The sequence below is a fragment of the Mytilus californianus genome, unplaced genomic scaffold (assembly GCF_021869535.1).
Source record: "Mytilus californianus isolate M0D057914Y unplaced genomic scaffold, xbMytCali1.0.p SCAF_2, whole genome shotgun sequence".
Classification (NCBI taxonomy): domain Eukaryota; kingdom Metazoa; phylum Mollusca; class Bivalvia; order Mytilida; family Mytilidae; genus Mytilus; species Mytilus californianus.
Window position 1 is genome coordinate 44182522 of NW_026262668.1, and position 26909 is coordinate 44209430.

Sequence of the window (26909 nt, forward strand, 5' to 3'; positions counted from 1 at the left end):
TCTTTGCATGGAATAACTAATCGGAAAAACTTTCACTACTAAGAACTTGGCAATTAGATTTCCTTGTGAAATAAGAAGCGCGACGAAGGGCACGAACAATTGGATCTTCCCATTATGTAAACCCATATACCAACCCAAAAACAATAACAAGAAACCCCTACATGCACGTTCTTTGGTTTATTTTTAGTAAGTATGAACTTGACGTATTTACTTAAGAATCAATAGTGAACTTATCCTCAAAATATGTTACCATACCAAGTTAAGTTCGAATCAAATGTCGGGTATTTTTTTTAAAATCCTTTTCTGCACGAATTTCATTTTGTTTTATTTACTATGACCTTGATCTTGGAAGCATTGATAAAAAAAATCCTCCTCTCATTATATATGACCATAAGTGAATTGTCGTTGCAGTACCGTGTAAGATTCTGAGGTTTATTTCCAGAATCTCCTTTTCTGCATTCCCTTGTTTGATTTGAATTTTAATGCGAATAATATGCATCAATCAAATGTGACAGTAGAAAATCAATAGAAAGATATCGTTTGGTTATTTGTGTCGTTGGGATGCAGTCTCATTGGCGTAGACCTCAAATTTCCCGTTATTCATGTTTTCATTGATAACGAAAACGTACAATATAACACTAAAAAAAGATATTAGCATTTAATATAAAAGTATTCTTCACACTTTACAAATGTCGATTTTTAAAATTATATCCTTATTTTCGTTCTTCAACAATGATTTTGAAAGGAGCAGGCTGGGCAACAGTCCCTCCTCCAGCAATCTCTAATTCTGGAGTTGTACCTTCCGGCAGTGATATCTTAAAACGTTGCATAATTGAAGCAAACATAATGTGTAGCTCAGGTTTAGCAACACTTTCGCCCAAACAGACACGTCTTCCTGCTGAGAATGGTAGCCAGCTTTCTGGCTTCCTGGCAAGTTTGTTTTTTTCATCTAGGAATCTTGTTGGATCAAATTTATCAACATCTTTCCAATAGTTAGGATCATGGTGTAAAGCCCAGTGGTTGATCATTACGATTGTGTCCTCAGGGACATCATATCCACCTAATATAAACATAAACAGATGAGAGAAAAAAAGCATGTTAACATTTTTACTTGTTTATATTTATAAGATAGAGAACCTTAATCACAGTAACATTTCTATTAAAAAATACACCACACCTGAAATATATATAGATAATAAATTTGAATAGTTATGTCATCGTAATTCACTTGTAGTTACAATAAAACAACATTTAATCGGCAAACGTTTGAGAAATCAAATTCATGTGAAATTTAGAGTGACCTTTATTCACATGTTATTTTCTATTCGCCTATCAATGTGTCCATGTCTAGTAATTGCTATGAAAAAAACGATTGATTTTTCAAATGACCATGACCAGCATCAATTACATTTAATATTTGATTACTGCATTTGTGTCACCATACGTGTTCATGGTGTATAAGTCCTTATATTTCACACAAATGCAGTTATGTCACATATAATTAATTAAATAAACCACGTCGTCAGCAAATTGAATTCTTTTTGGGCGAGTAGACAGGGTAAATAGTCAAACAAAGCGAAACGGAACACCTAGTAGACAGTGTAAAAGCTTGGAACTTGACCGGTAATAAATTAGGAATGACATTTTACGACATGTTTAATATATGAAAGGGGTGTTACAATGTCATTTTGATCGAGACGAAGCTCTGGTAAATCGTATCAACTTGATTACACAATGGAATGAGATGTTGACAAAAGGAACATGAAATCTTAGCGTTTGTTATATATCCTAGTTATTGTTGTCCATCAGAATCAGTTCTTAAAAAGATCAACGTTTTCATTAAAATGACTTGAATTTAAGTTTATTTATTTATTTACTCATTTGCGTCACAAAAAAATCAAACATACCGACTTTTGAGTCACATAGCGTTGAATGTGGTATTCCAACTGGAACAGCCGTTCCAAGCCTCATGACTTCATGTAACGTAGCGTCTGTGAAACTTAGATTTTCTCTGTCACTCACACCTGGTAATCTGTTTTTGCCTATTTAACAAAGATAGCATTGTAATATTTTAAGACTAATAATGTGTTCACATTATATCTTGCTCACAGGAAGCTTGCTACCAAATTTAAGGAAGCTCTGATTTGTATTTATTGATAAAATGCGACTAGAATGTCATAGGGAAGCTGAAAGACGAGTAGACCAGCGGAAATACACACAAGTGTGCATCAGTTGCCTTCAGGGCGTGTAAAAATGTGCTGTCCTGTTTTGTTATTTTGTGTTTTATTTATGTATAATTAGTTGTACCAAGTTGTAATGTGGTGCGCCAGACGCGCATTTCGTCTGCATAAGACTCGTCAGTCATAAATTCAGAATTTCATGTACATATTGATTACAACATATTGGCAGTGCACTATTTTTTTACCTCCTGGAATAATGAAATTATTATCTTAAAATTATAAAATCTGGATGTAACACAACATTACTCGATATTTTTAATAATGAAAATAATGAAATTATATCTTATAATTTTAAAATCTGGATGTAACACAATATTACTCTCAATCTCATGCAATAATTTACAATTTCGAAACGATTATTAAACACTTAATTTCCTCCTTCTTCTCCACGGTTTCTATCATAAAGAAACATTATTTGAAGTAAAAATCAAACGATAGCAAAAGACCAAGGAACTATTTCATGGCAAGTTTTCTGTTGTAAATTAAAAAAAATAATCGAATAGTTTATTTTTAGCAAATCAAATGATTACATAAGGCTTCTCAATCCAGCCAAAAATACTAACCAACTACTCTGTCTATCTCCTCGTGAACTTTTGCTTGTATCTCGGGTAATCCAGCCATGTAACATACACCAAAATACAAAGTGATTCTTGAAGTATCAATACCAGCTTTGAAAAAATATTAACAACTTCCTTCATTGCCAAATCAGCAGTAATATTAGAAAACCCTTATAAATGCAATTGAAACCCATTATACTAATTTTAACCAGATTGACTCAAACTCTAAACTTTAAATTATTTTAGATCCCAATAAAGATATTTTTTGTCTAGTGTTGTAAGCTATATAGAGGAATCCATGGAATTGCGAAAATAAGGTCCACATAGGTCAATTATCTATATACTTATATATATATTATTAAGATTAACTTGACATGTTTTACACTTTTTTTCATGTATTGTATATTTCTTGTCACATGTGTATTTTATGTTTGCATTTTAACCCGTCAGGGTTTAACTTTTTACAATAAAGTAATTAATTAAATAATGCAAATAAACTCATCATAGATCCCAGGATTGAAATATTTTTCGCCAGACGCGCGTTTCGCCTACAATAGACTCATCAGTGAAGTTACCATTGAGTAAAAAATTAAGCGGCACTAAAAAACGATATTATATGGTCAACTACTCATATGGGCAAACAATCCTACTTAATATAAGAGCAGTCAGAGGAGTTGCGTTCTCAATGTGTGTTATTGTTACAATACTTTTAAAAAAAACTTGTCGAAGTCGCATTAATACTGTAAAAATAGTCGAATTAAAATGGCGGTAAATTAACTCCTGTAAAAATTGTTAAATCAAAATGACAATATAGCATGGTCAAGAGAATATCAAGACATAATCCTACCAAGTATGAAAGCTGTATATCTGAAAATACCTGAACCCCACTAAAACAAACAAGTGAACTCATGTTCTATAAGTGTGTAAGCAGTTTTTGTATTACATGATCTAACAATTTTTACGAGAGTTAGGAGACTATGCCTTTTTTCAAGTATTATAACAATAATATCTTGTAAACGCAACTCATCTGAGATTGTTTTATAGAAAGCTCGCATACATGGTTGGTTTGTTTGATATCATGTGTAGTTGACCATTTTGTATTCTAATTAGCTCATTTTTTACGATTTTTTTAAGCATTGTAACGGTAACACCTTGTGACCTCAAATGTCAAAAGGCTCTTATTCTTGGTACTATTGTTTGCCTTTATGTGTAGGCGCCAATATTACACCGTCGTATTGATTCGACCATTTGGACGGGGGTTATGGGACTTGGGACTATTTTTGTTTGTTTGTTATTGTAACAACACCTTGTGAATGGAACTCCTCTGACACTATAGCCCGGCTTCTTTTTAGGATTGTTTGCAATCATGTGTAATTCGCCATATTAGACTGTCATTTTAATCTGAACATTTTTATGCAAGGTAGGGGATTATGACAATATCTTTAGCATTGTAACATGGCCAGATATTAGTAGTACTTTTGCTAATTAATATTCATAATATGTAAATGAGAATTGTATCACGTGATAATAGTTTGAACTGGACTGGCTTGATATTATTAAAATCTTTAAAACACAGGTATTATAAGTTGCCCGTCACAGAGTCCTTGTTTATAATCACTCTGATATTTCCGTAAAGTTGTCAGGCGGATAAAATCAAAACGATGAACGCGAATTTAGTGAATTTTTCGTGTTTTCGTGAGTTTATTCTTCTTGAAATAGGGGCATTTTAACTTTACGTGGGAACCTAGAGTTCAACGACTACACATACAAGGTTTGGACTTGCTTATTCTTTGGACATTCAAGTTTCAAGTTTCATCCCCGCAACCTGTTTTTGTAATGACCTTGTTAGCCAATTTTCAACACGAAGTTTGCAAATATGACGTTTCAGCCATTTTAGCCTGTATTTTATACTGCAATGTTAAAAGCCTCTCGCTTCGATTTTTAAAATAGCTCAGGAACCTTGATTTTTTCAACGACAGTCATTATGTTTCGTTTAAATGGTGTATATTGTTGTGCATATTTATTTTCTGTCCCAACAAGATGTCTATCACTTAAATTTAAAGTTAAAAAAGACATTTTTTTCCAAATTCCCTATCATTTCAATATAATTTCCGTGACCCGTATCCGATTTCTTTAGTATAATATTCAAATAAGCAAAGTGGCGTTGATTTCTGGATATGATAGTGTCACCTTGTGAATGCAACTTCTCGGATACCATTTGGCATAAAGCCTTCATACTTGTTAAGGTTTTTTGCCATCATGTGTAGTTGACCACATTAAACCGTCATTTTGTTTTGACCATTTTTATTTGAGTAATGGGACTTTAACCATATTTTGACTATCGTATCACAATAACACACAATTTAAATCCTCATTATGCAGCATTTCGATACAGCGTAGCAATCTTGATTGTCTTTATTTCATTTGACCATGGTTTTGACCCTTTCTTTAATTTATGGCTTATTCAATATCCCCTTGGTATACATATACAAAGACCTCATGTGCTTAAGTGCAATATATCGATTTGCATTTGCCATTGGTTCAGCTCTATATTAAATTTTCTATTTAAACGCCATATGCCTAACCCTATTGCCCATGTCAATCCAATCTGACCTGGTACATCCAGTTTTGCTTTACTCGAATGATTCTGTGACACATATGAGCCAATAATCATTTTCATTCAACTTAGTCCCGATCCCAGCTATGGGTTACTGTCGAGCAGTCAGCCAGGATCACAGTCTATTTGAATGAAGCGACCGATAGCGACCAAAATATAATGAGGGGATTATTCATGCTGTAAGGTTTAAAGTTCAGGCGACTTCCTCTTGGTTGGTATATTAAAAATAAATTTATAAGTTATCAGAGTTTAAACATCGTTTATTACTGTTGCCTAAATTAAAAACATCAGTAAATATTGTTGCTTGAATTGAAAACATTGGTGAAATATTGTTGCCTAAATTTAAAACACCGGTAAAATACTATTGCCTTAATTTAAAACAGGAAAAAGACTGTCATTTCTCATTAAAAACCTACCGCCAAATATATCTGATAAGGTCTGTACGAGATGTGTGTCCGTTAACTGTGATATAACTTCTTTGTCTTCCTCATCTTCTGCTTCTTGTCTTGCTAAAATCAGTGAGTCAGTAAAATCTCGGATGTTATCTACAAATAATCCAGTGAAACTTAATTTGCAATATTACTTAAAAATAAACAGGAAATGTAACGTTTAAACCGAGATGCAAAGGACATATCAAATTGGACCAGAGTACCCAATGTCCCAAGACCGTATACAAGAAATTTCAAAATCAATTACATTTCAAAGGTGTGAAGCTCCGTTAAAACAATAGACCCATTAAACTACAATGAGAAATTCAGGTACAAGAGCGCTTGCAAAGCTGGTTTTTAATTCTATTTACATTTCAAAAAGCGTAACTTCCAAAATCATTTCGAACCATGCCGACTTCCAACTGGTCTTGCTCTGCAAAATTGATTAACAAGATAATTCACGCATCCAAGGAGTATAAGTCCCAACAATTACTCCATCAGCTATTATTTAAACTAGTTATAGATATTGCCGATATAAACCTCTCACATACATTTCATAAAACCTTTATGAGAAATGTTACAATCAGAGCGCTAATGTCAATTTCCATATCATTATCTTTTCCAAGGGGGTATAACTCCCAAACAGTAATCAATTTATATTGATTTTTGAAAGTAACTTTACTCAATATCCAATAAGACCAAGTGTTGTTTTCGTGACATTTCTTACAGAGTAGTGACATGGATGAGGGACATCAGCATTTTCATATCTCGCCGAACCAAGACTTCTGGCTCGAAGTAGATATAAAATTTACCTTCAAACTCAACTACGATTCCAAATTTATATAATTCAATTTGTGGACTCATAAGGGTGTAGCATCTTCTACAAAATTGGCTAACTCTCGTGTTTAATTCATGCAACAGGGACTTGGGTTTACTTCTGAGGTGAATTTTAATCTTCCATTACACGTGGAGGTTTCATTGTTTATCGGAGGTTTCATACCTGCCTCACCAATCTGTGATCTACATTTCACCCCTTTTGCATTGAAATAGATGTCACAACAGTCTGTTTACAAAATGACAAAAAAACGTAATATTTATTTTACTTTGGTTGCAGGAGAATAAGTCTTTGTGTTTAATGGTTTTGAATCATACCCTCTTTGCTCCTATACTTACCTCGATTAAACGATTTCTCGTGCTCTTTAAGTTTCTGTCTAAAAATCTCTGTGGTTTCTTCAAATATTTCCGTGATTTTTCTGTATTTTTGGGTTGTCCAGATTTTAAGCATAATTGGAAACATGTCTTCCACAAAACCCTTTCCGATCATTTCAGTAAATTCCCTGTCTATTTTCATGAGGTGTTGGAATTCCGGGTCATCTAACTCTGTACTAAAATGATGTCTTTTTATTTATTTTCAGAATTTACATATCCATGTGTATAAACCTTTTTTCATATACAGATTTATTCCCTTGCACGCACCACAAGAGCAAATGACTGAAAGGATCATTCGAGACCCCAATTTGAAAATATTCCCTTTCTTTAAGTTGAATTACGATATCGAAATTGAAAATCAATTTATCGTATACAGATTTAAAATCGAAGTTCGAAATCATTATCTGACTTTAAAATTAAATATCGAAAAAGACCGCAAAATCTTCTTAAAAAGACATCCTAAGTCAGGAGCCTGTTGTTCAGTGGTTGTCGTTTGTCGGTGTGGTTCATAGGTGTTCCTCGTTTCTCGTTTTTATATAGATTGACGTGTTGTATGAGGTTTTCAACTTATTCACTTAAACGAAAGAAAATCTTTTTCTTTGGGGAGATGGGGGCGGGTGCATCAGTTGATCGATTCGAGGAGGATAATACCTGGGAAATGGAGATCCAGCTTTAACCATTGAAAATCGTATCAAAAGGAAAAAAAGGGTTGTAGTCCCATGCCTTCGAGGGGCATTCAAAGTTCAAACTTTATTTGAGTTAGGAGACATGAGTACTGGATATAACATACAATTGTGTCCGATACGTGTTTCTGAAATAACACTCGTTAGTTACGTTCTAGGCAAAAAGCGCAAGTTCTACGTAAAACAATACAGAGAATCAAAGCCAAAAGGACAGAAACAAAACAAAGCTTCATAAATATAAGGAGATGTAGAATGATTGCCAATGAGACAATTAGTCCAAATCAAATAAATGTACGAAACTATAAATTGGTCACAATAGGGTCTTCAAACATGTACAAAACCCATACCCTATAGTCAGTTTTGAAAGGACACGATACGTCAAAGTGTGAAACAATTCAAACGAGAACACCAAAGGCATGATTTCTGACAAAACAATAAACAAAAAATGACAACCTCTGAGTTGCAGGCTCCTGTCTAGAGCTAAGTACATAAAGAATTTGGCGGGGTTAAACATGTGTGTGAGCACTCAACCCTCGCATTACCTTGGACAGTGATAACAGCACACCATTAAAACAAACTACAAAAAACAATTGGAAATGGTTTGCCTCATCAGATCTGTAAGAAGCATAAAACAAACAAAAATACAATAAGTACCGATCTTAGAGTACTCGCAGTTTATCTCAAGGAACCGGTGTTTTCTAGACACAACAAAAAAATCACTGATGAAATAATCGACCGGTCATACATCGTCGAAAGTACGACATAATTTCAAGGTATTTAGTTTAAGGTTGTTTTTGTAATATAAAAGAGTACTTTGACAACAGTCTGAACATAAATCCGGAAACGAGTTATTACATAAAATGTTTTAACCTAACGGACACCATGTTCAACTTGAAACGCACTTATATTGTCTTTCTTCACACTTGAAATAGATATTTAATCTTTATTGTGACACTTAAATATGCCACCCTTTTTCCAAACCTTTTTCCGAAGCAGACACTATTTAGTATATGAAACACCATCAAATCAATAATAGGTCAATTCCTCTTTTTCTTCAGCCATCAGGGGTAGACATTTATGCATTGAGGTGTGAAGAACTTCTTCTAAGTGTTTACCTGCCAAATACTGTCTGTCAAAAAAGTTTTATCTTGAATACAAAACTTGATCTGGATTAAAATGAAAGCCATAACAATGTGCCAAAATAAGTCGTTGGATGTGTATTGAATTATCGTTTATCTTTTTATCAAGTATAAAGAAAGGAAAACAATGCTGAGCGAAAAAAGAGTTAACTGCAATCTAAGGCTTTTGGCATAAAAAATCGTTATTTATACATCACATTTATTCGCAATAAATCCTCTTGTGACTAGAAAATCGTGTCGCCTTTAAACAATTCTTACTGTAATATTTTTTAAACAAATTACATATTGTAATTTTTCCCAATATCGTTTCTCATCGCTGCAATATCAATTGCAATTACAACAAACATAAATATCAGGTGTTATAGAAGGCTGAAATTGATAAGATAAACCTTTGTTGTTCAATGGAATATGCACTTGAAATGAGTTCTTTCTGCAATTTCACTAAATTAAAAAGCTATGTAAGAACTAAACAGACTTTTCTATAATTTAACTTCGTAGTCGTTTACTTCATTACCTGAAAGCTTTTCCTGCAATTTTCCTGTGTAATTTCCATGTTGGTGTATAATTTGCGAAAACAATATTTTTTCTACCATTTGAGAACTTGACGACTGTGGACAGTAACATAGTGAAAATATGAAAAAAAATATTTAATTTTATAATATATTATATAGATATTTTAAAATAAGGATTTCACTATTTTGATTGGCAGACAACACCAATCCACGTGGTGTTTTAATAATATGATTTATTTCCAAATCATTTCAAAAAGTGTTAACACTAAATATACGCTCATTAAAAGTTGTCATCATTGTCTGTATTTTTTATATCTCTACATTGAAGTCACAATATAATTTAACAATAATTTAAGTTGTAAGTTTGAGAATACGTACAAAATGTTGGCAACAAGGGTACTCAAGCAGGCAATACCCAATCGGCATTCGCTACTTTCCTTTATCCCTAGATGCAGGAATAAGATCTACTGAGTTTAGACGAGTGAGGCCGCACCAACATTAGCTAAATATCATATATTGAATATTCATATTTCTCGTCAATCATTCAACTAAAAATTAAGTCCAAATGATCATGACGTCTGCTGAGATTATTTTTCGATCTAGATTTTTACAGATCGTTAAATGAAGGCTTACATGCAAAAATGTAAATCCCCTTCCAAAACGTCATAATTTTTTGGACTCCCAAGAAATGCACTTTTTAACACACTCACGTGATGGTAGATAAGGTCTGTTAGCAAAGTCAGCTTTTCTTTTTACCAAGGCCTCTGTTACTGACTCAATGTCATTTAAGACAACCATCTGGAATGGTCCTATAAAATAATAAAAAGTATTTTACAACAATGAGGGTCGTAAAGGGGGCAACAGTATGTCCATGGATGAATGGGTAATAAAATGACCATTTTACTATTTACCAAAAAAAATTTAAAAATTAACTAACACGTTGAATTTTTACCAATTTGCACGAAAACGGTGAATAATAGGCTTCAAGCACTAAAACGCATGTAGCAGGTTGCACGAAAATAATCATTTACCAATAACACTAACTGATATTTCAGCTACAAAAAGAAAAACAATAAACAAAAGGTTCCAAGTTTCAGCTAAACCTAAACTAAACATATGCAAAACATAAACAAAAAAGAAAAATTATAGTTTCATGATCAATGACAGGACATATGAAATTTGTTTGTTTTTGTACATGTACAATCGTTTTCCGTTTACAGACCGAAAATTATAACTTGTAAACACAAAGACAGACTAATAGGAAAAGAAGACGTGTGATGTTTTATCTAAAATGTCCGATCATAATTGCCGCATGTTCAGGAAAAGATGAAATTTTTCAGACTGAAACAAATCGCGCAGGTTACTTATAGGTTGCACGGTAGTATTTACATTCCGGAATTAAGGTTGCTCTTTTGTGTACCCTACTTAAGTCAATGTATCTAAACAGTGTGATTGGACAAAAAATACGGTATCTACTGAACATACTTTCCCAAACTGAGGGATGATGCCGGTGTAGAAAAATATGAAATAATTTTACATACAGGTGAAAATGAATTTTTGAGATTTTCTTTTAATTTTGTATTCACTGCATGATAAAAGACCAAAAAGCACTAGTGGCCTTAGGTTTATGAAAATAGCAAAAACAGTAAACGGTCATGATACATATTCAAATTCATTTCTGAATATTATAATGAAAGTACTTTAGTTTACTTTGTATGTAGAATTTTGGACAGTGTTAGAAAGTGGTGAAAATTCTAAAAAGGCTATCACTATCCCTATGGGTCAGAAAATACTACCGTGCCACCTTAACTGGGATATATATGATGTACACTAAATTAATAAAGGTATTTCTTTTACCGTTTGAATTTGTAAGTTTATTAATAAAAAGCTGATTAAGGACAACTAGAATAAGAACAGCCCTTAAATTCCACCCCTTGGAGTGAAAATTGCTGATTCAGCAAATTTTGCCTGATCTGTGGGTAATAATGTCAAAGCTTACCTAGAAGGTAGAATTTAATAATTTTAATGTAACTTGCAATATATTTTTAATTATAAATGCTCGCTTTAACTTTTTGCAGTGTTTGACACATGTGTAACCACTGGAATTTGAGAAGCGACATATTTTAGTTGCCTGTACGTCCTATAGTTTTCACCGAATTAAATAAAGTGCATAATGTTTTATTTTTTTCTACACAAGTACAGTTATACTAGTTTTCTTTAGGTTTGATTTGTAGTTCTGTGGTAACATGACACCAGAATGAGCTTTTTAAAGACCAGTAAGTGGTTAAGGGGTCCTTACTTGTTCAATTAGTCCTCATATTTAGATGAAACAGAGTTAGCATTAGGGGTTTCTTTGCATTGATAAGACAATTTATTTGGACAAATAATGTGATTATGATTGTTTGTTAGATAGATTAAATAGTTTATTGATTTTTTATGCAAATGTCATCAATTGTTTTAACTTTATGATCCTGAAAAGCACAAACAAGGTAAACTGATTATGTAAGTGGGCATAACTTAACTTAATGTATATATGAGAAAGAGACAAACAGCCAACTTAGAGATATATTCTAGTACATGTATTTTCAAAAGATCTTAGAATAATAGTTAACTGCCATCTAAAGAATCTTGCTATTGCTTACATAATCTGTCGATGCTTAAAGGAATGTAAGGCATGCTGTAAAATGTGGAATGGACTTTACTACATTTTTTCATGATTTAGTCCTTATACTGTTTCTTTCAGTCAAATTAACTAGAAATAGAGTTGACAATCCAATAATTCCACCTGAATCACCATGTTTTACTTCTGTGTTGACTTGAAACATTATATATTTGGTTTTTGTTCACTCCTTAAGTAAAAGTGGTAAGATGAAAAAAAAGTGAAAATCTGCCAGCTGGGGTAGGGGTATAATTTTTTATTTATTTTTTTTTTTGGTAAGAAGAAAATGCAGACTAGTATTCTTTATTATAATATGTTTCCTAGTAAGACGACTATGCATCATAGGAGTCATGACTGGTTTCAAGTTTGTGATGTCTTTGTTAAGGTGGCACGGTAGTATTTACATTCCGGATTTTAGGTTGCTCTTTTGTGTACCCTACTTAAGTCAATGTATCTAAACAGTGTGATTGGACAAAAAATACAGTATCTACTGAACATTCTTTCCCAAACTGAGGGATGAAGCCGGTGTAGAAAAATATGAAATAATTTTACATACAGGTGAAAATTAATTTTTTAGAATTTTTTTTAATTTTGTATTCACTGCAAGATAAAAGACCTAAAAGTACTAGTGGCCTTACGTTTATGAAAATAGCAAAAACAGTAAACGGTCATGATACATATTCAAATTCATTTCTGAATATTATAATGAAAGTACTTCAGTTTACTTTGTATGTAGAATTTTGGACAGTGTTAGAAAGTGATGAAAATTCTAAAAAGGCTATCACTATCCCTATGGGTCAGAAAATACTACCGTGCCACCTTAACTGGGATATATATGATGTACACTAAATTAATAAAGGTATTTCTTTTACCGTTTGAATTTGTAAGTTTATTAATAAAAAGCTGATTAAGGACAACTAGAATAAGAACAGCCCTTAAATTCCACCCCTTGGAGTGAAAATTGCTGATTCAGCAAATTTTGCCTGATCTGTGGGTAATAATGTCAAAGTTTACCTAGAAGGTAGAATTTTATAATTTTAATGTAACTTGCAATATATTTTTAATTATAAATGCTTGCTTTAACTTTTTGCAGTGTTTGACACATGTGTAACCACTGGAATTTGAGAAGCGACATATTTTAGTTGCCTGTACGTCCTATAGTTTTCACCGAATTAAATTAAGTGCATAATGTTTTATTTTTTTCCCCACAAGTACAGCTATACTAGTTTTCTTTAGGTTTGATTTGTAGTTCTGTGGTAACATGACACCAGAATGAGCTTTTTAAAGACCAGTAAGTGGTTAAGGGGTCCTTACTCATTCAATTAGTCCTCATATTTAGATGAAATAGAGTTAGCATTAGGGGTTTCTTTGCATTGATAAGACAATTTATTTGGACAAAGAATGTGATTATGATTGTTTGTTAGATAGATTAAATAGTTTATTGATTTTTAATGCAAATGTCATCAATTGTTTTAACTTTCTGATCCTGAAAAGCACAAACAAGGTAAACTGATTATGTAAGACGGCATAACTTAACTTAATGTATATATGAGAAAGAGACAAACAGCCAACTTAGAGATATATTCTAGTACATGTATTTTCAAAAGATCTTAGAATAATAGTTAACTGCCATCTAAAGAATCTTGCTATGTTGCCTACATAATCTGTCAATGCTTAAAGGAATGTAAGGCATGCTGTAAAATGTGGAATGGACTTTACTACATTTTTTCATGATTTAGTACTTATACTGTTTCTTTCAGTCAGATTAACTAGAAATAGAGTTGACAATTCAATAATTCCACCTGAATCACCATGTTTTACTTCTGTGTTGACTTGAAACATTATATATTTGGTTTTTGTTCACTCCTTAAGTAAAAGTGGTAAGATGAAAAAAAAGTGAAAATCTGCCAGCTGGGGTAGGGGTATAATTTTTATTTATTTTTTTTTTGGTAAGAAGTAAATGCAGACTAGTATTCTTTATTATAGTATGTTTCCTAGTAAGACGACTATGCATCATAGGAGTCATGACTGGTTTCAATTTTATGATGTCTTTGTTAAGGTGGCACGGTAGTATTTACATTCCGGAATTTAGGTTGCTCTTTTGTGTACCCTACTTAAGTCAATGTATCTGAACAGTGTGATTGGACAAAAAATACAGTATCTACTGAACATACTTTCCCAAACTGAGGGATGAAGCCGGTGTAGAAAAATATGAAATAATTTTACATACAGGTGAAAATGAATTTTTGAGAATTTTTTTTAATTTTGTATTCATTGCATGATAAAAAAAAACCTAAAAGCACTAGTGGCCTTAGGTTTATGAAAATAGCAAAAAAAGTAAACGGTCATGATACATATTCAAATTCATTTCTGAATATTATAATCAAAGTACTTCAGTTTACTTTGTATGTAGAATTTTGGACAGTGTTAGAAAGTGGTGAAAATTCTAAAAAGGCTATCACTATCCCTATGGGTCAGAAAATACTACCGTGCCACCTTAACTGGGATATATATGATGTACACTAAATTAATAAAGGTATTTCTTTTACCGTTTGAATTTGTAAGTTTATTAATAAAAAGCTGATTAAGGACAACTAGAATAAGAACAGCCCTTAAATTCCACCCCTTGGAGTGAAAAATTGCTGATTCAGCAAATTTTGCCTGATCTGTGGGTAATAATGTCAAAGCTTACCTAGAAGGTAGAATTTAATAATTTTAATGTAACTTGCAATATATTTTTAATTATAAATGCTCGCTTTAACTTTTTGCAGTGTTTGACACATGTGTAACCACTGGAATTTGAGAAGCGACATATTTTAGTTGCCTGTACGTCCTATAGTTTTCACCGAATTAAATAAAGTGCATAATGTTTTATTTTTTTCTACACAAGTACAGCTATACTAGTTTTCTTTAGGTTTGATTTGTAGTTCTGTGGTAACATGACACCAGAATGAGCTTTTTAAAGACCAGTAAGTGGTTAAGGGGTCCTTACTTATTCAATTAGTCCTCATATTTAGATGAAACAGAGTTAGCATTAGGGGTTTCTTTGCATTGATAAGACAATTTATTTGGACGAAGAATGTGATTATGATTGTTTGTTAGATAGATTAAATAGTTTATTGATTTTTTATGCAAATGTCATCAATTGTTTTAACTTTCTGATCCTGAAAAGCACAAACATGGTAAACTGATTATGTAAGTGGGCATAACTTAACTTAATGTATATATGAGAAAGAGACAAACAGCCAACTTAGAGATATATTCTAGTACATGTATTTTCAAAAGATCTTAATATAATAGTTAACTGCCATCTAAAGAATCTTGCTATGTTGCCTACATAATCTGTCGATGCTTAATCGAATGTAAGGCATGCTGTAAAATGTGGAATGGACTTTACTACATTTTTTCATGATTTAGTCCTTATACTGTTTCTTTCAGTCAGATTAACTAGAAATAGAGTTGACAATCCAATAATTCCACCTGAATCACCATGTTTTACTTCTGTGTTGACTTGAAAAATTATATATTTGGTTTTTGTTCACTCCTTAAGTAAAAGTGGTAAGATGAAAAAAAAGTGAAAATCTGCCAGCTGGGGTAGGGTATAATTTTTTATTTATTATTTTTTGGGGTAAGAAGTAAATGCAGACTAGTATTCTTTATTATAGTATGTTTCCTAGTAAGACGACTATGCATCATAGGAGTCATGACTGGTTTCAAGTTTGTGATGTCTTTGTTAAGGTGGCACGGTAGTATTTACATTCCGGATTTTAGGTTGCTCTTTTGTGTACCCTACTTAAGTCAATGTATCTGAACAGTGTGATTGGACAAAAAATACAGTATCTACCGAACATTCTTTCCCAAACTGAGGGATGAAGCCGGTGTAGAATAATATGAAATAATTTTACATACAGGTGAAAATGAATTTTTTAGATTTTTTTTTTTAATTTTGTATTCACTGCATGATAAAAAACCTAAAAACACTAAAGGCCTTAGGTTTATGAAAATAGCAAAAACAGTAAACGGTCATGATACATATTCAAATTCATTTCTGAATATTATAATCAAAGTACTTCAGTTTACTTTGTATGTAGAATTTTGGACAGTGTTAGAAAGTGGTGAAAATTCTAAAAAGGCTATCACTATCACTTTGGGTCAGAAAATACTACCGGGCCACCTTAATTGGGATATATATGATGTACACTAAATTAATAAAGGTATTTCTTTTACCGTTTGAATTTGTAAGTTTATTAATAAACAGCTGATTAAGGACAACTAGAATAAGAACAGCCCTTAAATTCCACCCCTTGAAGTGAAAATTGCTGATTCAGCAAATTTTGCCTGATCTGTGGGTAATAATGTCAAAGTTTACCTAGAAGGTAGAATTTTATAATTTTAATGTAACTTGCAATATATTTTTAATTATAAATGCTCGCTTTAACTTTTTGCAGTGTTTGACACATGTGTAACCACTGGAATTTGAGAAGCGACATATTTTAGTTGCCTGTACGTCCTATAGTTTTCACCGAATTAAATAAAGTGCATAATGTTTTATTTTTTTCCACACAAGTACAGCTATACTAGTTTTCTTTAGGTTTGATTTGTAGTTCTGTGGTAACATGACACCAGAATGAGCTTTTTAAAGACCAGTAAGTGGTTAAGGGGTCCTTACTCATTCAATTAGTCCTCATATTTAGATGAAATAGAGTTAGCATTAGGGGTTTCTTTGCATTGATAAGACATTTTTTTTGGACAAAGAATGTGATTATGATTGTTTGTTAGATAGATTGAATAGTTTATTGATTTTTTATGCAAATGTCATCAATTGTTTTAACTTTCTGATCCTGAAAAGCACAAACAAGGTAAACTGATTATGTAAGAGGGCATAACTTAACTTAATGTATATATGAGAAAGAGACAAACAGCCAACTTAGAGATATATTCTAGTACATGTATTTTCAAAAGATCTTAGAATAATAGTTAACTGCCATCTAAAGAATCTTGCTATGTTGCCTACATAATCTGTCAATGCTTAAAGGAATGTAAGGCATGCTGTAAAATGTGGAATGGACTTTACTACATTTTTTCATGATTTAGTACTTATACTGTTTCTTTCAGTCAGATTAACTAGAAATAGAGTTGGCAATTCAATAATTCCACCTGAATCACCATGTTTTACTTCTGTGTTGACTTGAAACATTATATATTTGGTTTTTGTTCACTCCTTAAGTAAAAGTGGTAAGATGAAAAAAAAGTGAAAATCTGCTAGCTGGGGTAGGGGTATAATTTTTTATTTATTTTTTTTGGGTAAGAAGTAAATGCAGACTAGTATTCTTTATTATAGTATGTTTCCTAGTAAGACGACTATGCATCATAGGAGTCATGACTGGTTTCAAGTTTGTGATGTCTTTGTTAAGGTGGCACGGTAGTATTTACATTCCGGAATTTAGGTTGCTCTTTTGTGTACCCTACTTAAGTCAATGTATCTGAACAGTGTGATTGGACAAAAAATACAGTATCTACTGAACATTCTTTCCCAAACTGAGGGATGAAGGCGGTGTAGAAAAATATGAAATAATTTTACATACAGGTGAAAATGAATTTTTGAGAATTTTTTTTAATTTTGTATTCATTGCATGATAAAAAAAAACCTAAAAGCACTAGTGGCCTTAGGTTTATGAAAATAGCAAAAACAGTAAACGGTCATGATACATATTCAAATTCATTTCTGAATATTATAATGAAAGTACTTCAGTTTACTTTGTATGTCGAATTTTGGACAGTGTTTAGAAAGTGATGAAAATTCTAAAAAGGCTATCATTATCCCTATGGGCCAGGAAATACTACCGTGCCACCTATAAGAACATTGATATACACTTATCATAATTTGTTACAAACTACTGGACTCCGAGAATCCCGATTAAGGTGGTACCCAACACCTTGACTAAAATTAATTTGACTCGTTTAATTTTCATAAAATTTTGACAAAATATTTATTTTGATCCTTTGACAAAATTATAAAAATCTCAGAAAACTTGAACCACGCACTTTATCGGAAAAATTTCCTTGGATATATAGCAGTTTGACACACTAATTTTGATCATTGAGAAGCTTAATATTTCCTTAACAAAAGAGCGTGATTAAAATGTTCGGCTGATTTTTACAGAGTTATCTCCCTGTAGTGTTATGTACCACCATAACCTTCAATGATGCCATTTTTTTATTCATCAGGCGTGCATTCTTACAAACGAATACAAATTTTGGTGGTTGCCAAAATATGATAAAGAGAGAAAGTACTTTACCTAATTGAACGGTAAAGACAGGTCCATAAGTCTTTATATACGTTGCAAATATTTCGTGTAGAAACTTTGCTCTAATAACTGAAAGATAAAGAAAATAAATTTAGTTAAACAACAATAGTTAAACCAGGAGAATTTGTAGGAGGATAGACACTGAGATAGGAAACAACAATATATAGATTTTTTCTCAAATTATTCTGGAAAATAAATAGTGAATGTGTCCATGGGGCACAGTTGATGCACCGCTTGCATATAACGTTATAAAGGGGCGTAACTCGAGAACGGTAATAGTGACGCCACCTAAAGTCGAACTTGATATGTGTTTCATAACATTTGGTTGAGGCAAAGTATAGTTGGAGAACGGATTTTTTGGGACGGACGGACGGACAAGGGTAACGCTTTAATAAAATGATAAATTTAAGTGCATTCAAATTTTAATTTTAAAAAAATGATACCATTTTCATTGTCTAAATATATGAGGTATACATTTATGTATAAGTTGTATATATATCAATAGATAGATACTAGCCAGTAATATAGGGAATTATTACATTGGTTGCAATGAATTACATTGATTTCCCAGTGAAATAAAAACCGATAATTTCACATGTGAAATAAACGTGGTTATTTCACTCCTCTGACGTCATACAACAATAGGCGTTGTCAAGACGTCGATTACGTCGGATCAAAACAAATTGTGAATGCGTAGAAAAAGATATAGTTCCTTACATTTTCTACTTTAATTTCATAAAAAAAGCCATTTGCCAATGTAATAAAAAGAATAACTAATCAAAGAATTCAAATATCGAAAAATATTCAACTCGTGACCGAACAACACTGATAATTAACTCATGCGCTACGCGCATTCGTGAATTAATGTGTTGTTCGGTCACTCGTTGAATATTTTTCTCTATTTGAATTCTTCGATTAGTTATTCTATAAATATTTTTTTCCTTGGAAATTACTAACACATTTCTTAGAAATATAAAAGAAATCAGAGAAAATATGATCTGTCAACATTGTAATATTGACACAGTATTGAAGATGAAACCCCCGTTTTTTTTTTCTTAACACGTGAAATTTATAAATCTTTACGTAATATAGCTTGAGGATTTACGGAATCATCCATAAAAAATGATATCTTGTAATTACTTCTTATTTAAAATTATGCAGCTTAGTGTTTAATTCATTAAGAAAGTCGTTTGCACTGATGAGAATGGACACTACACCTGCACAAGTATTAGTACTTTCTTTACTACCAGTATATGATAATACTGTAATATTTTTTTTTTTTTTTTGCATTTTGTTATATATATCTATATGTATAGTTCATATGCCTTCAACCCCTCGGGGTATAGATGTGAATTTATTTAATAAATAAATAAATGCTGATTACTTTTTTTCATGAAACGTTATTACGAAATAAAACGTTAGGATCCTAAGAGCATAAAGTACTCATTTTGATGTATTTTTTTAAGTTTTCAGTCTTCTAAACACACTTCTTTTATCTATATATTTGATTTCTATTTTCTCTTATGTCTATTTTTCATTTGTATGTATTTCAATTGTTGTTCGCTTAACGTCTAATGACAAATATTTCAAGCATATTCAGGACGAATACAAATAAACAAAAAAAAAAATCCTATAGGTAGGTTATAATAAGTCGATCGACCGAGATGAAGGGTTTAAAATTTAGACTACTGCTCGAAAAGAGAGTATTTTGGATATGGGCAGACTTTTTTTGGTCTTGTAACAGACCACATACGAATCCTGAAGAGAGTTGTGCGTGGCAACATCATTCATATTGGACGTGGTAGCGTATTGATACATCCTGCACAACCAAAAAAAAAGTTATATGTAGTCAATGTTTCAGAAAATTAAAAACTTACATGGATTTTGATGTGCATCTTTTTCCAGTCTGCAGAAGATAGCAAAATAAACAAACACATGAGTTTCATTTGATACGGTCCACTCAGTTACACAGTAAAAAATCACCTGTTGTTTGCAGATGTCAATTATCCGTCTATTGTCTCTTTAAATCAATACTATTCACAACATTTATTATGAGGGGAGCTTCTCAACCCTTTTCCCAACTTAGTTTATTTTAGCACCTTCTGCAGGAATGAAAAAAAAAATGAACGGCAAAATCCAGAAAAGTTTATAATTTTCTAGAACATAAAATGCATTTAAAATTTAATTATCTAGTTCCTGCCATACCTTTAAACTTTTCCAGGTGCACTGGTTTGTCTGTACTCCGTGTAAAATTTGTTGTGTAATAACGGCCATATTAGCGAAAAGGTTCTCATGAACCTTAACATTCAAAATGACATCATAACATGATATATGTTTTAAATTTTCCTGAAGGAGACAATATTTTGAACAAGATGAAAATCTATTTTTCCTTGCAAACAAGAGGCTCTCAAGAGCCTGAATCGCTCACCTGTATTTCAGAGGAGAAGATTTTTAAATGTTAGCAAACTTGATGAACAAATTGTGTATAATTGTCTTTAAAGGGCAATAACTCCTTAAGGGGTCAATTGACAATTTTGGTCATATTAACTTTTTTATAGATCTTACTTTGCTGAACATAATTGCTGCTTACAGTTTATATATATCTGTAATAATATTCAAAATAATAACAAAAAATTGCAAAATTTTGTTAAAACTACCAATTCGGTGGCAGCAACCCAACAATGGATTGTTCGATTCGTCTGATAATTTCAGGGCCGATAGATCTTGACCAATTAAACAATTTTACCCCGTCACATTTGCTCTAAAAGATTTAGTTTTTGAGATATAAGCCAAAAACTGCATTTGACCCTTATGCTCTATTTTTAGCCATGGTGGCCATGTTTGTCGATGGATACAAACTTCGGATACAATTTATAAACTAAATACCCTAAGAAAAATTTAGTTAAAATTTGAAGGTTATTGGCCCAGTAGTTTCAGAGGAGAAGATTTTTAAATGCTAGTAAACTTGATAAACAAATTGTGTAAAATTGTCTCTAAAGGGCAATAACTCCTTAAGGGGTCAATTGACAATTATGGTCATATTAACTTTTTTGTAGATCTTACTTTGTTGAACATTATTGCTGCTTACAGTTTATATATATCTATAATAATATTCAAAATAATAACAAAAAACTGCAAAATTTTGTTAAAACTACCAATTCGGTGGCAGCAACCCAACAATGGGTTGTTCGATTCGTCTGAAAATTTCAGGGCCGATAGATCTTGACCAATTAAACAAATTTACTCCTGTCACATTTGCTCTTAAAGATTTAGTTTTTGAGATATAAGCCAAAAACTGCATTTGACACTTATGTTCTATTTTTAGCCATGGCGGCCATGTTTGTCGATGGATACAAACTTCGGATACGATTTATAAACAAGATACCCTAAGGAACATTAAGTTAAAATTTGAAGGTAATTGGCCCAGTAGTTTCAGAGGAGAAGATTTTTAAATGTTAGCAAACTTGATGAACGAATTGTGTAAAATTGTCTTTAAAGGGCAATAACTCCTTAAGGGGTCAATTGACAATTATGATCATATTAACATTTTTGTAGATCTTACTTTGCTGAACATTATTGCTGCTTACAGTTTATATATATCTATAATAATATTCAAAATAATAACAAAAAACTGCAAAATTTTGTTAAAACTACCAATTCGGTGGCAGCAACCCAACAATGGGTTGTTCAATTCGTCTGAAAATTTCAGAGCTGATAGATCTTGACCAATTGAACAATTTTACTCCCGTCACATTTGCTCTAAAAGATTTAGTTTTTGAGATATAAGCCAAAAACTGCATTTGACCCTTATGTTCTATTTTTAGCCATGGCGGCCATGTTTGTCGATGGATACAAACTTCGGATACAATTTATAAACAAGATACCCTAAGGAACATTAATTTAAATTTGAAGGTAATTGGCCCAGTAGTTTCAGAGGAGAAGATTTTTAAATGTTAGCAAACTTGATGAACGAATTGTGTAAAATTGTCTTTAAAGGGCAATAACTCCTTAAGGGGTCAATTGACAATTATAATCATATTAACTTTTTTGTAGATCTTACTTTGCTGAACATTATTGCTGCTTACAGTTTATATATATCTATAATAATATTCAAAATAATAACAAAAAACTGCAAAATTTTGTTAAAACTACCAATTCGGTGGCAGCAACCCAACAATGGGTTGTTCAATTCGTCTGAAAATTTCAGAGCTGATAGATCTTGACCAATTGAACAATTTTACTCCCGTCACATTTGCTCTTAAAGATTTAGTTTTTGAGATATAAGCCAAAAACTGCATTTGACCCCTATTTTCTATTTTTAGCCATGGTGGCCATGTTTGTCGATGGATCAAAACTTCGGATACAATTTATAAACTAAATACCCTAAGATACATTTAGTTAAAGTTTGAAGGTATTTGGCCTAGTAGTTTCAGAGGAGAGGATTTTTAAATGTTAGCAAACTTGATGAACAAATTGTGTAAAATTGTCTTTAAAGGGCAATAACTCCTCAAGGGGACAATTGACAATTATGGTCATTTAACTTTTTTGTAGATCTTACTTTGCTGAACATTATTGCTGCTTACAGTTTATATATATCTATAATAATATTCAAAATAATAACAAAAAACTGCAAAATTTTGTTAAAACTACCAATTCGGTCGCAGCAACCCAACAATGGGTTGTTCGAATCGTCTGAAAATTTCAGAGCTGATAGATCTTGACCAATTGAACTATTTTACCCCCCATGTCAGATTTGCTCTAAAAGATTTAGTTTTTGAGATATAAGTCAAAAACTGCATTTGACCCCTATGTTCTATTTTTAGCCATGGCGGCCATGTTTGTCGATTGATCAAAACTTTATAAACTTTTATAAAATTTATAAACAAGATACCCTTAGGAACATTAAGTTAAAGTTTGAAGGTATTTGGCCCAGTAGTTTCAGAGGAGAAGATTTTTGAAATAGTTTACGACGACAGACGACGACGACGACAGACGACGGACGACGACGGACGCCAAGTGATGGCATAAGCTCGAATGGGGCCCTTCGGGCCCCGGTGAGCTAATAAAAGTGACTCAATAACAAGTCAACGACAACTTAGAAAATTTACGAATTTTGAAGATTTTCGTATGGATCAGAAAACAATTAAGATTGACTAGACATATAACTTCCTTTTATCTTTGTAGTTAATTTGTACACGCATACTATCATATCAATAAATAAACCATTGTCTTTTGTCTAAAACTTGCTTTCAAACATTTTTATCAGAACAAAATATTGCTGTTTGAAGCATTGTCAGTTTCAAACTGATAATATTGTTAATTGTTCTCAACGTTTGATGTTGTTTATAATGTTTACTCATTATATGTACCTTCATAATTCCCAATGACTGGCCAAGCAAATGGTCCTGGTGGTAGCTTATACTTCCATCTTTGACAGAGTTTATACACTAAAAGTATAACTACTATTCCTACAAGAACTGTCTGGACATTTAATGATGATAAAACTAAAGACATAATTCTCAAAGATATCGACTTGAATTGGCCTTGAACTGACAAAGATATATATACGTAGCATATTTATAATCTTAATATAGAAGTTGAGCATTTAAATGTGTCATTGATAATATTTTTTACCTTTACTTCACGTAGAGCAAATGTATATAAGTGTGTTTCAAGTCTGAAACGTAACTTTTTGTGGTTAAAAAAATTAAAAAAGAACAATTGCTGCCAAACTTTGGCGATTAAATCAAGAATTATGGTTGATATTGAAAAATTCTACCAGAGAAAAAAATAAAATGACATACTGTTTATAACCAGTAACTACCAGAAACTTTTTTTGGGGGGAGAGGGTGCAAAAGTAATAGAAATTAGTTCCAGTTTTCATTATACATAGAAAAATGGAAAATATTTGATAAGACAATTAGGCAAACGATACCAGGGATATCCCAACGCGATACCCACTGTACCAATCATTGAACTCCAGCTTGCATCCTTTCATTTAATGTTAGCTTTTTATGACATTGCGTATGTATAGGTATTGTAATAGTGACAATGTAAGAAAATAATTTATTTATTATTTTACTCATTAAAGAATGCAAGTTAAATAATAAGCATTTAAATATTTTAATTTTTGCATATAATTCCTTTTCGTAAATGTTTTACCAACAGTTGTGGAGTGAAATGAATGCATAAACACTGAATAAATTATATTAAAGATTTCATTGTGCAATGTTCAACCTGGTGAGATCAATTGAAGTTCACCCAATGAGTAGATAAAAGAACCAAGATTTTTTTATATAAATCCACGGATAAATTTTTGTTAATATGCGGTATTCACAAAGAACCCGATATAATTCAGAGAGCCAGTATTTTTTTTTGTATGTACAATATATTGTTTTGAAGTAAAAAGAACACTAGTGAGTATAATAAATGTTGGTTTCACCTTCATAAACGTATTGTATAGGAGTAACACGACGGATGTCACTAATGGGGCATGATCTGTTTAACCTTCTGGAGCATCTGAGAGCATCGCCCCCTTTCAGTTTTTGATGAAGTTTGTGTTGCTAAGTCTTTAGTTTTCTAAGTAGTGTTTTGTGAACTTGTTTGTAATTTCGTAGTCTTTCGTTTTTTGCCATGGCATTGTCAGTTTTGAATGTGTCCCAGGTATCGTCCTGCTCTTTTTTATTCTCACCTAAATGCATTTAATCAATTGTATATTCATTTTTAGTAAAAGGTGCATTTAGTAATTTTGCCTCTGGAAGATTGGCTTACAAGTCTTTTAAAGCGTCCAGTTTATCATTTCATCTTAGGCGTTAAGTTGAAAACCATGCTATAAAACTACTATATTTGCTTCGTTCATTTAAGCCAGTGTTCATAACACAAAGGAAATAACTATGTTGAACCGCCTAAAACTTTCACAGAAAATCATGAAAAGGTCAGTCTGGAAAATGTTGGGATTATTCTTGGGCGAACGTTTAAGTCATCTGAAGCTGCATCATTGTCTCCCCCTCCTGGTACTAATCTTGTACATTAAAAAATTATCAATGTTTAAAAATATGTTTTATGAATAATTTCTTTATACAACTAAAAATTAAGTTCAGACAATCATGACGTCTGCTGAGGGTATTTTTCGAGTTAGATTTTTACAGATCACTCAATATAAAATGTGTGTTCAGGCAGAGAGTTTCCTATTAGACTGTTGGTGAATGACCGAATATTGTAATGAGACACACTATTGATATAATTTATAACAAGATTGCATGCATTATACAGTCAAATCGAAACGTATGTAGGCCAGTACTCCGTGTATTTATTTCTGTCTTTCAAGAAAAAATCATTTTTTTTGTTTCAATTTGTTTCCACCTTTCTAAAAGTTTCTGCTTTTTTCTTCTTCATAAATAGACTTCTTGCTTTCTACGATGTCATTGTTAAGTTTAAATTTGTCTTTTCTATTTTATTTTCAGTTGTTTTTCATTCTTACATCTAAAACTTGCTGTCCCCTTTCTTCGCTCTGAATTTTTTGCCATTATCCTAAAGCTAAATCTGAATATATAAATATATTACACTGTATTATTAAATATAATAAATATCAGCCCAGTAGTCAGCACATGGCTTATCATTGGTATGGTCAAAATTATAAATTAAATGTTTACAATATTTTTATCCTTTCAAAATACTAAGGATTTTCTACCCCGGGGAAATATTACCTTAGCTGTTTTAGGCAAAACCTTTCAGAATTTCGAGTCGGCCTTTTTAACTCTTTTGATTCGAGCGTCACTGATGAGTCTTAAAGACAAAACGCATATCTGGCGTACAAAATTGTAAGCCTGGTGATATGATAAGTTACCCCGCTTCCATGTTGAGCAAGCGGTAATGTGGATATTTCTTTATGCGAACCAGCTCATTTTGGGGTCCTCTTCGCGGTCCGCGTTTAAACTATGTCGATTTCTTTGAAAATTTGAGACAATAATTTAGATTTTAACAACTAAAGTTTCAAGTGTTGGGTGTAAATTTCAGGATAAAAACAATCTATGTACATTGTCAGAAAATATAAAATTTATTTGTACTCGCTACGAAACAGGAGAAAAGCTCAGCGAGCCTCGCTTTTCGTCCTGTTTCTAAAGCTCATACAAATAAATTTTATATTTTCCGACAATGTACATTTATTGTATATGTACATGTTACCGTTTTCAAAGTCAGTCGAAACTATTAGAATGTTATAAAATTAAAATTTCGTACGTCGGAAGCGCTTTTCTGGGTTCTGCTTTCATCAGTAACGCTCAAACCTAAACATTTGAAAGCCATGAATGCGTAAAAACACTGCAACGTTAGGAGCTACATGTTTGAAAAGGACCGAACAGAATAGCCAAGTTCATTATAATTATCAAATGACTGAATTATGATAAATGTTGTTTAATGATACGCATCTAAAACATACGTAAATACTTGTTTAACTACTAATGGGTTCATTATCAAAATCAAGCTTTCATGCATTACTTTATAAAGAAATGGGTCTTCGGTCAAATCAAAGCGGTCATGTAATTCAATCACCGACCTC

General features: G+C 32.1%; 1 protein-coding gene across 2 annotated transcripts; it reads right to left on the reverse strand.

The window, feature by feature from the left end:
- Nucleotides 1–644: 644 nt before the first annotated feature.
- On the reverse strand, nucleotides 645–23906 carry LOC127727989 (cytochrome P450 2U1-like). Of its 2 annotated transcripts, XM_052235137.1 has the most exons (9): nucleotides 23722–23906; nucleotides 18344–18421; nucleotides 10096–10194; nucleotides 9388–9481; nucleotides 7016–7227; nucleotides 5831–5959; nucleotides 2804–2908; nucleotides 1908–2042; nucleotides 645–1060 (listed from the first exon to the last, which is right to left on the reverse strand). In XM_052235137.1, the coding sequence occupies exons 1-9, from the start codon at nucleotides 23864–23866 to the stop codon at nucleotides 714–716; spliced, it is 1344 nt and encodes a 447-aa protein (XP_052091097.1). In that variant the 5' UTR covers nucleotides 23867–23906; the 3' UTR covers nucleotides 645–713. The 2 variants fall into 2 exon arrangements, with proteins under 2 accessions (XP_052091097.1, XP_052091098.1); XM_052235138.1 differs by lacking the exon at nucleotides 2804–2908.
- Nucleotides 23907–26909: the final 3003 nt, after the last annotated feature.